The sequence below is a fragment of the Salmo salar genome, chromosome 06 (assembly GCF_965601325.2).
Source record: "Salmo salar chromosome 06, fSalSal1, whole genome shotgun sequence".
Classification (NCBI taxonomy): Eukaryota; Metazoa; Chordata; class Actinopteri; order Salmoniformes; family Salmonidae; genus Salmo; species Salmo salar.
In genome coordinates this window covers 93081835-93095984 of record NC_138296.1, presented here as the reverse complement: position 1 = coordinate 93095984, position 14150 = coordinate 93081835, and the positions used below count along the sequence as shown (strand labels likewise).

Sequence of the window (14150 nt, the reverse complement as noted above, 5' to 3'; positions counted from 1 at the left end):
GCTGGGCCACAAAGGATATTCAGAGACTTATCCCGAAGCCACTCCTGCATTGTCTTGGCTGTGTGCTTAGGGTCGTTGTCCTGTTGGAAGGCGAACCTTCGCCCCAGTCTGAGGTCCTAACCTGCTCCAGAGCGCTTTTCATCAAGCGTCTCTCTGTACTTTGCTCTGTTCATCTTTGCCTTGATCCTGACTAGTCTCCCAGTCCCTGCCGCTGAAAAACATCCCCCCCAGCATGATGCTGCCACCACCATGCTTCACCGTAGGGTTGATGCCAGGTTTCCTCCAGACGTGACCCTTGGCATTCAGGCCAAAGAGTTCAATCTTTGTTTCATCAGACCAGAGAATCTTGTTTCTCATGGTCTGAGAGTCTTTAGGTGGCAAACTCCAAGCGGGCTATCATGCCTTTTACTGAGGAGTGGCTTCCGTCTGGCCACTCTACCATAAAGGCCTGATTGGTGGAGTACTGCAGAGATGGTTGTCCTTCTGGAAGGTTCTCTCATCTCCACAGAGGAACTCTAGAGCTCTGTCAGAGACCATCAGGTTCTTGGTCACCTCCCTGACCAAGGCCCTTCTCTCCCGATTGCTCAGTTCGGCATGGTGGAAAGTTCTAGGAAGAGTCTTAGTGGTTCCAAACTTCTTCCATGTAGGAATGATGGAGGCCATTATGTTCTTGAGGACGTTCAATGCTGCAGAAATGTTTTGGTACCCTTTCTCGGATCTGTGCCTGGACAGAATCCTGTCTCTGAGCTCTACGGACAATTCCTTCGAAGTAATTGCTTAGTTTTGGGTGTGTGCCTTTCCAAATCATGTCCAATCTATAGAATTTACCACAGGTGGACTCCGAATAAGTTGTAGAAACATCACAAGGATGATCAATGGAAACAGGATGCACCTGAGCTCAATAGCAGAGTCTCATAGCAAAGGGTCTGAATACCTATGTAAATAAGGTTATTTCTGCTTTTTGTTTTTAATACATTTGCATAAATGTCTAAAAATCTGTTTTTGCTTTGTCATTTTGGGGTATTGTGTGTAGATTGCTGAGGAAATTGTTTTATTTAATAAATGTTATAATAATGCTGTAACGTAACAAAATGTGGAAAAAGTCAATGGGTCTGAATACTTTCCCGAAGGCAATGTACATGATGTTCACTAACAACTTTTGCTTCCAGTAGATGTTCACTTTTTTTCCACAGTGATATCCTTTTCATCTCCATCCTCTAAACCAGTGGTTTTCAAACTTCTCCGGGACTCCCAGACTTTGACAATTTTGTTGTTGCCCTAAACTAGCTCACTTGATTTAATCAATCAAATGTATTTATAAATCCCTTCTTACATCAGCTGATGTCACAAATGCTGTACAGAAACCCATCCTTAAAACCCCAAACAGCAAGCAATGCAGGTGTAGATGCACGGTGGCTAGGAAAAACTCCCTAGAAAGGCCAAAACCTAGGAAGAAACCTAGAGAGGAACCAGGCTATGAGGGGTGGCCAGTCCTCTTCTGGCTGTGCAGGGTGGAGATTATAACAGCACATGGCCAAGATGTTCAAACGTTCATAGATGACCAGCAGGATCAAATAACAATAGATAATTTAAGTAGTCAATGTCTTGATAACTAGTTGGCAAGTTGAATCAGGTGTGCTAGCTCTGGAATGGTTCAAATACATGGAACGGTTGGGGTTCCCCAAGGAGAGACACTCGGCCCTCCATGGAACGGTTGGGGTTCCCCAAGGAGAGACACTCGGCCCTCCATGGAATGGTTGGGGTTCCCCAAGGAGAGACACTCGGCCCTCCATGGAATGAGTTTGACCCCGGTGGTCTGAACTGTTTCCAGTCTCCTCCTTTATTATAGACAAATATGTAGAAATGCTGAATACAAAAAAATGATCTGATCAAAACACACACAGATAAAAATAGTACATTTTCAAATAAATAACATCCCCACTTATATTTACAAAAAAACAAGATGTTCTATAAAGGAACACATTTGTGCTTGCTTTAAACCGCACCTAGTTTGCTTCAATATCAAAATGAGAGGAGACAACTCATTGACTGAGAGGGGATCCTTGGTAATACATTTGGAAAACATGGAAAGTTTCTTACAAGCATTACAAATATTTATAGATGGAGCAAGATAATGGCGTTATACAGAATCTAAGCAGTGTCGGGCATCGTCGTCACGGTGACCATGACGTCAGTGAAGTAGCAAGTATTTCTCATTTTGCTGAGTCGTGAGTTGACGTGGCGAGCGCTCTTCTCCTTACAGACAAGCTGGACGGCTTGGTGATGGGGGGGAAGAGGAAGAGGGAGGGAGACGATGTGGCAGGCATGGATGACTTTCTTCAGCTGCCGGACGACTACGCCACACGCCACTCTGAGCCCGGCAAGAAGAGGGTAAAGTGGCATACACTATTATATCCCGTTTCCTGTTTTACAGACCCAAAACCCCTCCATCCTGTCTAATCTTATTCATGCATTTTTTGTTTGTTAACCTTTATTTATCCATGCAAGTCTATTCTTATTTACAATGACTGGCCATATAATATGGTTTGTGGACAGTAACATTTTATCGTTTGTGACAAGTCAATCTCTGTATTTCAAGGCAGATCATTTCATCACAAAAACAGGATTATCTATTGGCGAGAATTTGGTTTGATGTGCTCCCTAAACACTGTTTCACAAAATTACTTGAATATTTAAATTGCAATGCGATTTCTGAACAGCGAGCTAGCATCAGTAGATCATGCCTGCTCATGACCCATTTCCTGCTCATGACCCCGCTGGATGTTTTCCTTCCTGTCGTCTAGGTTCGCTGGGCTGACCTCGAAGAGCAGAAGGATGCAGAACGCAAGCGTGATATCGGCTTTGTGGTGGGTCAAACAGACTGGGAGAAAATCACAGACCAGAGCGGACAGATAGCTCAGAGAGCTCTCAACCGCACTAAGTATTTCTAGTAACAGAAGATCACTGCCCTCACCCCCTGCTTCTTGATTTATAGGTATGTACATTACATTCTATTAATAATCTAATTTGATAGAGTATTTCCATGTTTGTGTAATGGTTTGTCTTTGTTTATTACAGTTAGGAGAGAGGGCTAGTAGTTATACCAGTAGTTATTTGGAGGTTACGAAACGTATGTTTTATATCCGGGTTAGTTCCCCAATAGGCGGACCCCAAGTTCTTTTTGTATATATATACATACAGTCGTGGCCAAAAGTTTTGAGAATGACACAAATATTAAATTTCACAAAGTGTGCTGCCTCAGTTTGTATGATGGCAATTTGCATATACTCCAGAATGTTATGAAGAGCGATCAGATGAATTGCAATTAATTGCAAAGTCCCTCTTCGCCGTGCAAATGAATTGAATCCCCCAAAAAACATTTCCACTGCATTTCAGCCCTGCCACAAAAGGACCAGCTGACATCATGTCAGTGATTCTCTCGTTAACACAGGTGTGAGTGTTGACGAGGACAAGGCTGGAGATGACTCTGTCATGCTGATTGAGTTTGAATAACATACTGGAAGCTTCAAAAGGAGGGTGGTGCTTGGAATCATTGTTTTTCCTCTGTCAAACATGGTTACCTGCAAGGAAACGCGTGCCGTCATCATTGCTTTGCACAGAAAGGGCTTCACAGGCAAGGATATTGCTGCCAGTAAGATTGCACCTAAATCAACCATTTATCGAATCATCAAGAACTTCAATTGTTGTGAAGAAGGCTACAGGGCGCCCAAGAAAGTCCAGCAAGCGCCAGGACTGTCTCCTAAAGTTGATTCAGCTGCGGGATCGGGGCACCACCAGTACAGAGCTTGCTCAGGAATGGCAGCAGGCAGGTGTGAGTGCATCTGCACGCACAGTGAGGCGAAGACTTTTGGAAGATGGCCTGTTGTCAAGAAGGGCAGCAAAGAAACCACTTCTCTCCAGGAAAAACATCAGGGACAGAATGATATTCTGCAAAAGGTACAGGGATTGGACTGCTGAGGACTGGGGCAAAGTCATTTTCTCTGATGAATCCCCTTTCCGATTGTTTGGGGCATCCGGAAAAAAGCTTGTCCGGAGAAGACAAGGTGAGCGCTACCATCAGTCCTCTGTCATGCCAACAGTAAAGCATCCTGAGACCATTCATGTGTGGGGTTGCTTCTCAGCCAAGGGAGTGGGCTCACTCACAATTTTGCTTAAGAACACAGCCATGAATAAAGAATGGTACTAACACATCCTCTGAGAGCAACTTCTCCCAACCATCCAGGAACAGTTTGGTGACTAACAATGCCTTTTCCAGCATGATGGAGCACCTTGCCATAAGGAAAAAGTGATAACTAAGTGGCTCGGCCAACAAAACATTGGTATTTTGGGTCCATGGCCAGGAAACTCCCCAGACCTTAATCCCATTGAGACCTTGTGGTCAATCCTCAAGAGGCGGGTGGACAAAAAAAAAAACATTCTGACAGACTCCAAGCATTGATTATGCAAGAATGGGCGGCCATCAGTCAGGATGTGGCCCAGAAGTTAATTGACAGCATGCCAGGGCAGATTGCAGAGGTCTTGAAAAAGAAGGGTCAACACTGCAAATATTGACTCTTTGCATCAACTTCATGTAATTGTCAATAAAAGCCTTTGACACTTATGAAATGCTTGTAATTATCCTTCAGTATTCCATAGTAACATCTGACAAAAATATCTAAAGACACTGAAGCAGCAAACTTTGTGAAAATTAATATTTGTCATTCTCAAAACCTCTGGCCACGACTGGACAGTACCATACATCTTCTCATTCAAGGGTTTTTCTTTATTTTTACTATTTCTACATTGTAGAATAATAGTGAAGATATCAAAACTATTACATAACACATGGAATCATGTAGTAACCAAAAAAGTGTTAAACAAATGAAAATATATTCTTCAAAGTATCCACCCTTTGTCTTGATGACAGCTTTGCACATCATATCTCTCATACATACACACTACATGGCCAAAAGTATGTGGACACCACTTCAAATTAGTGTATACGGCTATTTCAGCCACATCCGTTGCTGAAAGGTGTATAAAATTGAGCGCACAGCCATGCAACATTCATAGACAAACATTGGCAGTAGAATGGCCTTACTGAAGAGCTCAGTGACTGTCAACGTTGCACCGTCATAGGATGCCACCTTTCCAACCAGTCAGTTCGTCAGATTTCTGCCCTGTTATTGTGAAGTGGTAGGCCACAACACGCTCACAGAACGGGACCGCTGAGTGCTGAAGCGTGTAGCGCGTAAAAATCATCTGTCCTCAGTTGCAACACTCACTACCGAGTTCCAAACTGCCACTGGAAGCAACATCAGCACAAGAACTGTTCGTCGGGAGCTTCATGAAATGGGTTTCCATGGCCGAGCAGCAGCACACAAGACTAAGATCACCATGCGCAATGCCAAGCGTCGGCTGGAGTGGTGTAAAGCTCACCGCCATTGGACTCTGGAGCAGTGAAAACGCGTTCCCTGGAGTGATGAATCACACTTCACCATCTAGCAGTCCGACGGACAAATCTGGCGGATTTGGCGGATGCCAGGAGAACACTACCTACCCCAATGCATAGTGCCAACTGTAAAGTTTGGTGGAGGAGGAATAATGGTCTGGGGCTGTTTTTCATTGGTTTGGGCTGGAGCCTTGGTTCCAGTGAAGGGAAACCTTAACGCTACAGAATTTTGGGCTTCCGAGTTGCGCAGCAATCAAAGGCACTGCATCTCAGTGCTAGAGGCGTCACTACAGACCCTGGTTCGATTCCAGGCTATCACAACCAGCCGTGATTGGGCGTCCTATAGGGCGGTGCAGAATTGGCCCGGCGTCGTCCAGGTTAGGGTTTGGCCGGGATAGGCTGTCATTGTAAATAAGAATTTGTTCTTAACTAACTTGCCTAGTTAAATAAAGGTTAAAGAAAAAGAAAAATACACTGACAGCGAGGTCCGTACAGGAATGGTTTATTGAGATCGGTGTGGAAGAACTTGACTGGCCTGGACAGAGCCCTGACCTCAACCCCATCAAGCACCTTTGGGATGAATTGGAACGCCGACTGCGAGCCAGAACTAATCGCCCAACAACAAGCTCTAATGGCTGACTGGAAAAAAGTCCCCGCAACAATGTTCCAATATTTAGTGGAAAGCCTAACCAGAGGAGTGGAGGCCGTTATAGCAGCAAAGGGGGGACCAACTCCATATTAATGCCCATGATTTTGGAATGAGATGTTCGACGAGCGGGTGTCCACATACTTTTGGCCATGCAGTGTATATGTGTGATTTTGTTTTTTGGGGACATAAGACTGTAAAATCGCCAGAAAATCAGCTCAATCATTTTACATTTAGGAAATCTGTTCCCAAGTATTCCCGTGCATAAATAGAGGCAAACAGTGCCTTCAGAAAGGATTCATACCTCTTGATTTATTCCACATTGTTGTTACAGCCTGAATTCAAAATGGATTACAAAAAAATGCTCACCTATCAACACACAATACCCCATAATGACAAAGTGAAAACAAAACGTGCAAATATATTAAATAAAATGCGGAAAATATCTAATTGACGTAAGGACCCAATACATGTTAGAATCACCTTTTGGCAGTGATTACAGCTGTGAGTCTTTCTGGGTAAGTCTCTGAGAGCTTTCCACACCTGGATTGTACCATATTTGCACTTTTATTCTTTTAAAAATCCTTCAAGCTTTGTCAAGTTGGTGTTTAATCATTTGTCAGACAGCCATTTTCAAGTCTTGCCATAGATTTCCAAGCCGATTTTTAAGTCAAAACTGTAACTAGGCCACTCAGGAACATTAAATGTCATCTTGGTAAGCAACTCCAGTGTATATTTGTCCTTGTGTTTTAGGTTATTGTCCCGCTGAAAGGTGAATTTGTATCCCAGTGTCAAATCGACTTGTATTCGGCGCAGGTGGAAAAATACAACTGGTGTAGACTTTACCGTGAAATGCTTGCTTACGAGCCCTTCCCAACAATGCAGAGTTTAAAAATAATCATACAATTGAAATAGTAACACGAGGAATAAAAGAAAGTACACAAGAATGAAGCTACAGTAGCAGATCAATGTTCAGACGTACGATATGAGGTAGATATGTACAGGAAGGCAGAGTAAAGTGACGAGGTATCAGGATAGATCATTTGAGGTAGATATGTACATGAAGGCAGGGTAAAGTGACTAGGCATCAGGATAGATAATAATAAGGTATTTGAGGTAGATATGTACATGAAGGAAGGGTAAAGTAACTAGACATCAGGATAGATAATAATAAGGTATTTGAGGTAGATATGTACATGAAGGCAGGGTAAAGTGACTAGACATCAGGATAGATAATAATAAGGTATTTGAGGTAGATATGTACATGAAGGCAGGGTAAAGTGACTAGGCATCAGGATAGATAATAATAAGGTATTTGAGGTAGATATGTACATGAAGGCAGGGTAAAGTGACTAGGCATCAGGATAGATAATAATAAGGTATTTGAGGTAGATATGTACATGAAGGCAGGGTAAAGTAACTAGACATCAGGATAGATAATAATAAGGTATTTGAGGTAGATATGTACATGAAGGCAGGGTAAAGTGACCAGGCATCAGGATAGATAATAATAAGGTATTTGAGGTAGATATGTACATGAAGGCCGGGTAAAGTGACTAGACATCAGGATAGATAATAATAAGGTATTTGAGGTAGATATGTACATGAAGGCAGGGTAAAGTGACCAGGCATCAGGATAGATAATAATAAGGTATTTGAGGTAGATATGTACATGAAGGCAGGGTAAAGTGACTAGGCATCAGGATAGATAATAATAAGGTATTTGAGGTAGATATGTACATGAAGGCAGGGTAAAGTGACTAGACATCAGGATAGATAATAATAAGGTATTTGAGGTAGATATGTACAGGAAGGCAGGGTAAAGTGACCAGGCATCAGGATAGATCATAATAAGGTATTTGAGGTAGATATGTACATGAAGGCAGGGTAAAGTGACTAGACATCAGGATAGATAATAATAAGGTATTTGAGGTAGATATGTACATGAAGGCAGGGTAAAGTGACTAGGCATCAGGATAGATAATAATAAGGTATTATCGGTAGATATGTACATGAAGGCAGGGTAAAGTGACTAGGCATCAGGATAGATAATAATAAGGTATTTGAGGTAGATATGTACAGGAAGGCAGTGTAAAGTGATGAGGTATCAGGATAGATAATAATAAGGTATTTGAGGTAGATATGTACATGAAGGCAGGGTAAAGTGACTAGGCATCAGGATAGATAATAATAAGGTATTTGAGGTAGATATGTACATAAAGGCAGGGTAAAGTGACTAGACATCAGGATAGATAATAATAAGGTATTTGAGGTAGATATGTACATGAAGGCAGGGTAAAGTGACTAGGCATTCAGATAGATAATAATAAGGTATTTGAGGTAGATATGTACATGAAGGCAGGGTAAAGTGACTAGGCATCAGGATAGATAATAATAAGGTATTTGAGGTAGATATGTACATGAAGGCAGGGTAAAGTGACTAGACATCAGGATAGATAATAATAAGGTATTTGAGGTAGATATGTACATGAAGGCAGGGTAAAGTGACTAGACATCAGGATAGATAATAATAAGTTATTTGAGGTAGATATGTACATGAAGGCAGGGTAAAGTGACTAGACATCAGGATAGATAATAATAAGGTATTTGAGGTAGATATGTACATGAAGGCAGGGTAAAGTGACTAGACATCAGGATAGATAATAATAAGGTATTTGAGGTAGATATGTACATGAAGGCAGGGTAAAGTGACTAGGCATCAGGATAGATAATAATAAGGTATTTGAGGTAGATATGTACATGAAGGCAGGGTAAAGTGACTAGGCATCAGGATAGATAATAATAAGGTATTTGAGGTAGATATGTACATGAAGGCAGGGTAAAGTGACTAGGCATCAGGATAGATAATAATAAGGTATTTGAGGTAGATATGTACATGAAGGCAGGGTAAAGTGACCAGACATCAGGATAGATAATAATAAGGTATTTGAGGTAGATATGTACATGAAGGCAGGGTAAAGTGACTAGACATCAGGATAGATAATAATAAGGTATTTGAGGTAGATATGTACATGAAGGCAGGGTAAAGTGACTAGACATCAGGATAGATAATAATAAGATATTTGAGGTAGATATGTACATGAAGGCAGGGTAAAGTGACTAGACATCAGGATAGATAATAATAAGGTATTTGAGGTAGATATGTACATGAAGGCAGGGTAAAGTGACTAGGCATCAGGATAGATAATAATAAGGTATTTGAGGTAGATATGTACATGAAGGCAGGGTAAAGTGACTAGGCATCAGGATAGATAATAATAAGGTATTTGAGGTAGATATGTACATGAAGGCAGGGTAAAGTGACTAGGCATCAGGATAGATAATAATAATAACAGTAAAATAAAGAACAGAGTAGCAGCAGCAAAGGGTGTGTGTGCGCATATGTAGTGAATTTGTGTGGCAGTGTCAATGTAGTGTGTGCATGTACATATAGTCTAGTGACTGGCCTGTCCGCATCACCCGCTAGCGTTAGCACAATGACTGGAAATCTGGACTTTCACTCATTCTGCTAACTGTAGTTAGCATTGGCTCACAAAACTACCCCTAATTTCCTTCATACTGGACACAGAGACCTACAAATGGTATCTTCGAGTTCATCTGACTCTGGGGAAGTAGATAATGGCCTCATTGCAAAAACCCAGAAGTATCCCTTTAAAGTCACCATTTCATGGTGAAATCCCTGAGCAGTTTCCTTCCTCTCCGGCAACTGAGTTAGGAAGTACGCCTGTAATTTTGTAGTGACTGGGTATATTGATGCAGCACCCAAAGTGTAATTATTAACTATACTACGCTTAAAGGATATTCAATGTCTGTTTTTATTTTATTTTTATCCATCCACCAATAGGTGCCCTTCTCTGCGAGGCATTGGAAAACCTACCTGGTTTTTGTGGTTGAATGTTTGAAATTCACTGCTCGACTGAGGAGACCTTACAATTATCTGTATGTGTGGGGTACAGAGATTGAGGTAGTCACTCAAAAATCATGTTCAACACTATTATTGCACACACAGTGAGGCAATGCAACTTATTATGTGACTTGTTTAAGCACCTGTTTACTCATGAACATATTTAGGCTTTCCATAACAAAGGGGTTGAATACTTATTGACTCAAGACATTTCAGCTTTTCATTATTAATTCATTAGTAAACATTTCTAAAAACATAATTCCACTTTGACATTATGGGGTATAGTGTGAAGGCCAGTGACACAAAAAAAATCTCAGTTTAATCGGCAGTGTAACAACTAAATGTGGAAAAGGTCAAGTTGTGTGAATACTTTCTGAAGCCACTGTATGTGATCGTATCCCAATGTAATCAAGGTTTAAAATCATTCTGTTTTTCGTCATACTATATTTGTTGACCATCCACTCAAAGAAAAATCTGCCCATGTAAACCACTTTGTTGGGTGAACAGAAAAGCACTGTTTTAATCCATTGACGAGATGTCTATTATCTTTGCCTAGTCAAAGGAAGATATATTATGTTCTTGTAAGATAATTTAATTGAAAAGTTCATTGGATGGATGTAGCAATTACAGATTGCCCCTGTTTTTGTTTTTATATATTTGTGGCATATATTTCAATCGGTTTTCTTCCTTCCTCTAGGTCTGCAGACTGTGAATATGCTTAACCCGTTTCTCGGAAAAACAAAGTCATGAAGACTACTCATTCTACCTGTTGACTTTTAGGAGATCCATAGTTGTTTATTCCATTATTAGAATACAGGATAGCTTTATCTTGCGTTAAGAAAAAAAAGTAATAATAATAATTATTGATCTTCAATTTGAGTATTTTTAGTTGTTATTCCTTCCTCTTTTCGATGGTAAAATTCATGCACCAGTTTATCTTGAGCTTTGCTTCTCATTTTATACTGTAATGTCTACCTGTATGTTAGCACTGTTGCTTATTTTATTAAATAAACAATAAGAGTTTCACACACAAAACAACCAGGAGAGTCTCATGTGAGTGGTCATGTGGGCTACGCCATGGAGAGTCTTCTGTGATGTCTGTTTTCATGTGGACCACATACAGTACAACCTCAAAGATACAAAACCCTTTTTATTTTTTTTTGTGATGTTTTATTTTTAAGAAATATATTTACAAGTTTCAAACATTTCAGTATTTCAAACAACTTTCATTCCCGATGTGTTTGTGTCTGTGAGGTCCTACTGTGTTACAAGAGGTACATAGCCACTGTTTGAGTGGTGGGACAGTAGCCGGAAGGTTCTTGGTTCAAGCCCTGAGCCAGGCGATGAAGTGGGAGCTGAACTGACAACCGTAGGGCTGCTGGCCTCTTCGCCACTGGCTGCCATTGTGCCCTTGAGCAAGGCACTTGGCTCTCAAACCGCTGCAGGGAGGCTGCACAGTGGCTGACCCTTTGCCTCAATGTATGTGTGTGTCTAAGGGGGTTGGGTAAGACAAAATTAAATGAGTTTTCAGTGCTCAAATCAAACCACACACACACAGTATCACTTTCTCATATTTAATTATATTTCAACTTTCACGTTGCATTCTCATAAACTCCTAAACTTTTGGAGTTAAGAAAAAGTTCACATTCACTGTTTCTTCCAACAAATCAAATACTGAATTGACAGTATGTATATTTTGTGCTGTTTTAATGATGACATGACAAAGTGACACAGCATCCCTTGCGTGTAAAACAAACAAAATATCAAGATTATAGTAAAGGTCAATTCTACACTATCAACTTGCTAACTGAAGCAAATGCCATGTTCCTTTATGGTTTTGTTTTCTGTACAAAGATGCCCTATAGGTATGGCACGCAAGCCAAAACAACTGAGCCAACAGTGGTCACCTGTCTTTTTCCACAGTACGATCTCGTTAGCAACGGCAAACTTTACCAGCCCATATTTGCCGCAGTTTGTATATATATATTTTTTTTTTGTAAAATGACTTTCCCTCCTTTTGCTAATTTCACTGGAATAAATTCTGACTACACAGCTATAATCCAGATTGTCCGTTTCTGAATTTGTCAATCTGAGATTATGCTGCAGTGGTTTTATGATAATCTAAGTGAATATTAGCAATTATGACAATCTGAGAGAATATATCCTCTAGTGTAGTTGTGAATGGCCATAGAAAGGCACTCTGTAACATTTAAACAGCTGTGTACCAAAACCATATGGTTCTGGCAGGGGCGGACTGGGACCACAGTCGGCCCAGGCATTTCTGACCCACCGGACCATTATTTTCTTTGAGGCCCTTATTATTATTAGCCTAATAATGATCATTCTGTGCAAAACATCCAATTTAGTAAGGCCCACTGAGTCATTACTGTAGACAGCTCTATTTATTATTATTTAACCTTTATTTAGCTAGGAAAGTCAGTTAAGAACAAATTCTTATTTACAATGACGACCTACACCGGCCAAACCCGGACGACAATTGTGCTCCGCCCTATGGGACTCCCAATCACGGCCGGTTGTGATACAGCTTGGATTCGAACCAGGGTGTCTGTAGTGACGCCTCTAGCACTGAGATGCAGTGCCTTAGACCGCTGCGCCACTCAGGAGCCCACTCTAAAGAGAGGCACTACTGAAGGCAGCTCTAGAGAGAGGCACTACTGAAGGCAGCTCTAGAGAGAGGCACTACTGCAGGCAGCTCTAGAGGGAGGCACTACTGCAGGCAGCTCTAGAGAGAGGCACTACTGCAGGCAGCTCTAGAGAGAGGCACTACTGCAGGCAGCTCTAGAGAGAGGCACTACTGAAGGCAGCTCTAGAGAGAGGCACTACTGCAGGCAGCTCTAGAGAGAGGCACTACTGCAGGCAGCTCTAGAGAGAGGCACTACTGCAGGCAGCTCTAGAGAGAGGCACTACTGCAGGCAGCTCTAGAGAGAGGCACTACTGCAGGCAGCTCTAGAGAGAGGCACTACTGCAGGCAGCTCTAGAGAGAGGCACTACTGCAGGCAGCTCTAGAGAGAGGCACTACTGCAGGCAGCTCTAGAGAGAGGCACTACTGCAGGCAGCTCTAGAGAGAGGCACTACTGCAGGCAGCTCTAGAGAGAGGCACTACTGCAGGCAGCTCTAGAGAGGCACTACTGCAGGCAGCTCTGGAGAGAGGCACTACTGCAGGCAGCTCTAGAGAGAGGCACTACTGAAGGCAGCTCTGGAGAGAGGCGTTAGACTACGGCTCTGTGATTTCCTGGAGATGCACTCAACAGAACACTGCTGGAGGGCGAATCGACTGTTATTGCCGGGATATATGAAGACAAACCCACAAGTCACGTTTGAGGTCACACCTGTTGAAAACCATGTCTGATTGAAATATCCAAAATGGAGCGTTTTGACTTTTCCTCTTCCTGTGAGATGTGCTGGAACTTTTAGCAGAGACGTCAAGGTGAGTATATTGATAATGATAAAGAAGAGGTGTGACGTAAACTAGTTTTGAAATCCGTTGGTTAAAGAATGTTGTTAATAGTCAAATGTCCAGGAAGTCTCCTCCTTTCGCCAGAGTCCATGCAGTATGTACTGAATATTTAATTAAAGCGCTTCCTTTCACCTCTGAAGAGAAATAGGATCGTTGTACAGACTACACTGTACATGTTGGACTTGAAGACACATCACATTCTTAGTATAATTGGTTTTTAGTATTTAAAAAAATTAATTAAATAATTGATACTCCCTTTTGATTGTGGTTCCCTTGATGGCCATAAAGTGCCTCGTGTCCTTTATAATATTAAGGTGACGTCAATGTTAATTCAGTTTAGGTTTGACACGTTATAACAGGTTTCATTGTTCTGATACACCAGGCTAGTAGAATGAGACGCATGCTGACAGAAAACACTGCACCTATTGTATATTAAAGGATTTTGTACTTGTGTGGCTTGTGCTTTTTGTTGTTGTTGTCGTCTGTCCAGTTGTTTCTTTACAGCAGTTTAGAAACCATCAGTGGTCTCATGAAACTTAAACCATTTTAGATGATCTAATGAGATAACGGCGTCCTCCCGTTCACTGACATGCCTGAAACGGCCTTCGGAATTGACACATACTGAACAATTCAAAATGAAGGTCTCTTG

General features: G+C 41.5%; 1 protein-coding gene across 4 annotated transcripts in view; it reads left to right on the top strand.

Annotated features, from left to right (window-relative positions):
• Positions 1 to 11061, top strand: part of ylpm1 (YLP motif containing 1) — a 49054-nt gene extending 37993 nt beyond the window's left edge. For all 4 annotated transcript variants that reach the window (XM_082977076.1, XM_082977074.1, XM_082977073.1 and 1 more), the window contains 3 exons: positions 2264 to 2391; positions 2805 to 2995; positions 10721 to 11061. In XM_082977076.1, the coding sequence (XP_082833202.1) occupies positions 2264 to 2391; positions 2805 to 2951 (275 nt within the window). In that variant the 3' untranslated portion in view covers positions 2952 to 2995; positions 10721 to 11061. The remainder of the gene's footprint in view (positions 1 to 2263; positions 2392 to 2804; positions 2996 to 10720) is intronic.
• The last annotated feature ends 3089 nt before the right edge of the window (positions 11062 to 14150 follow it).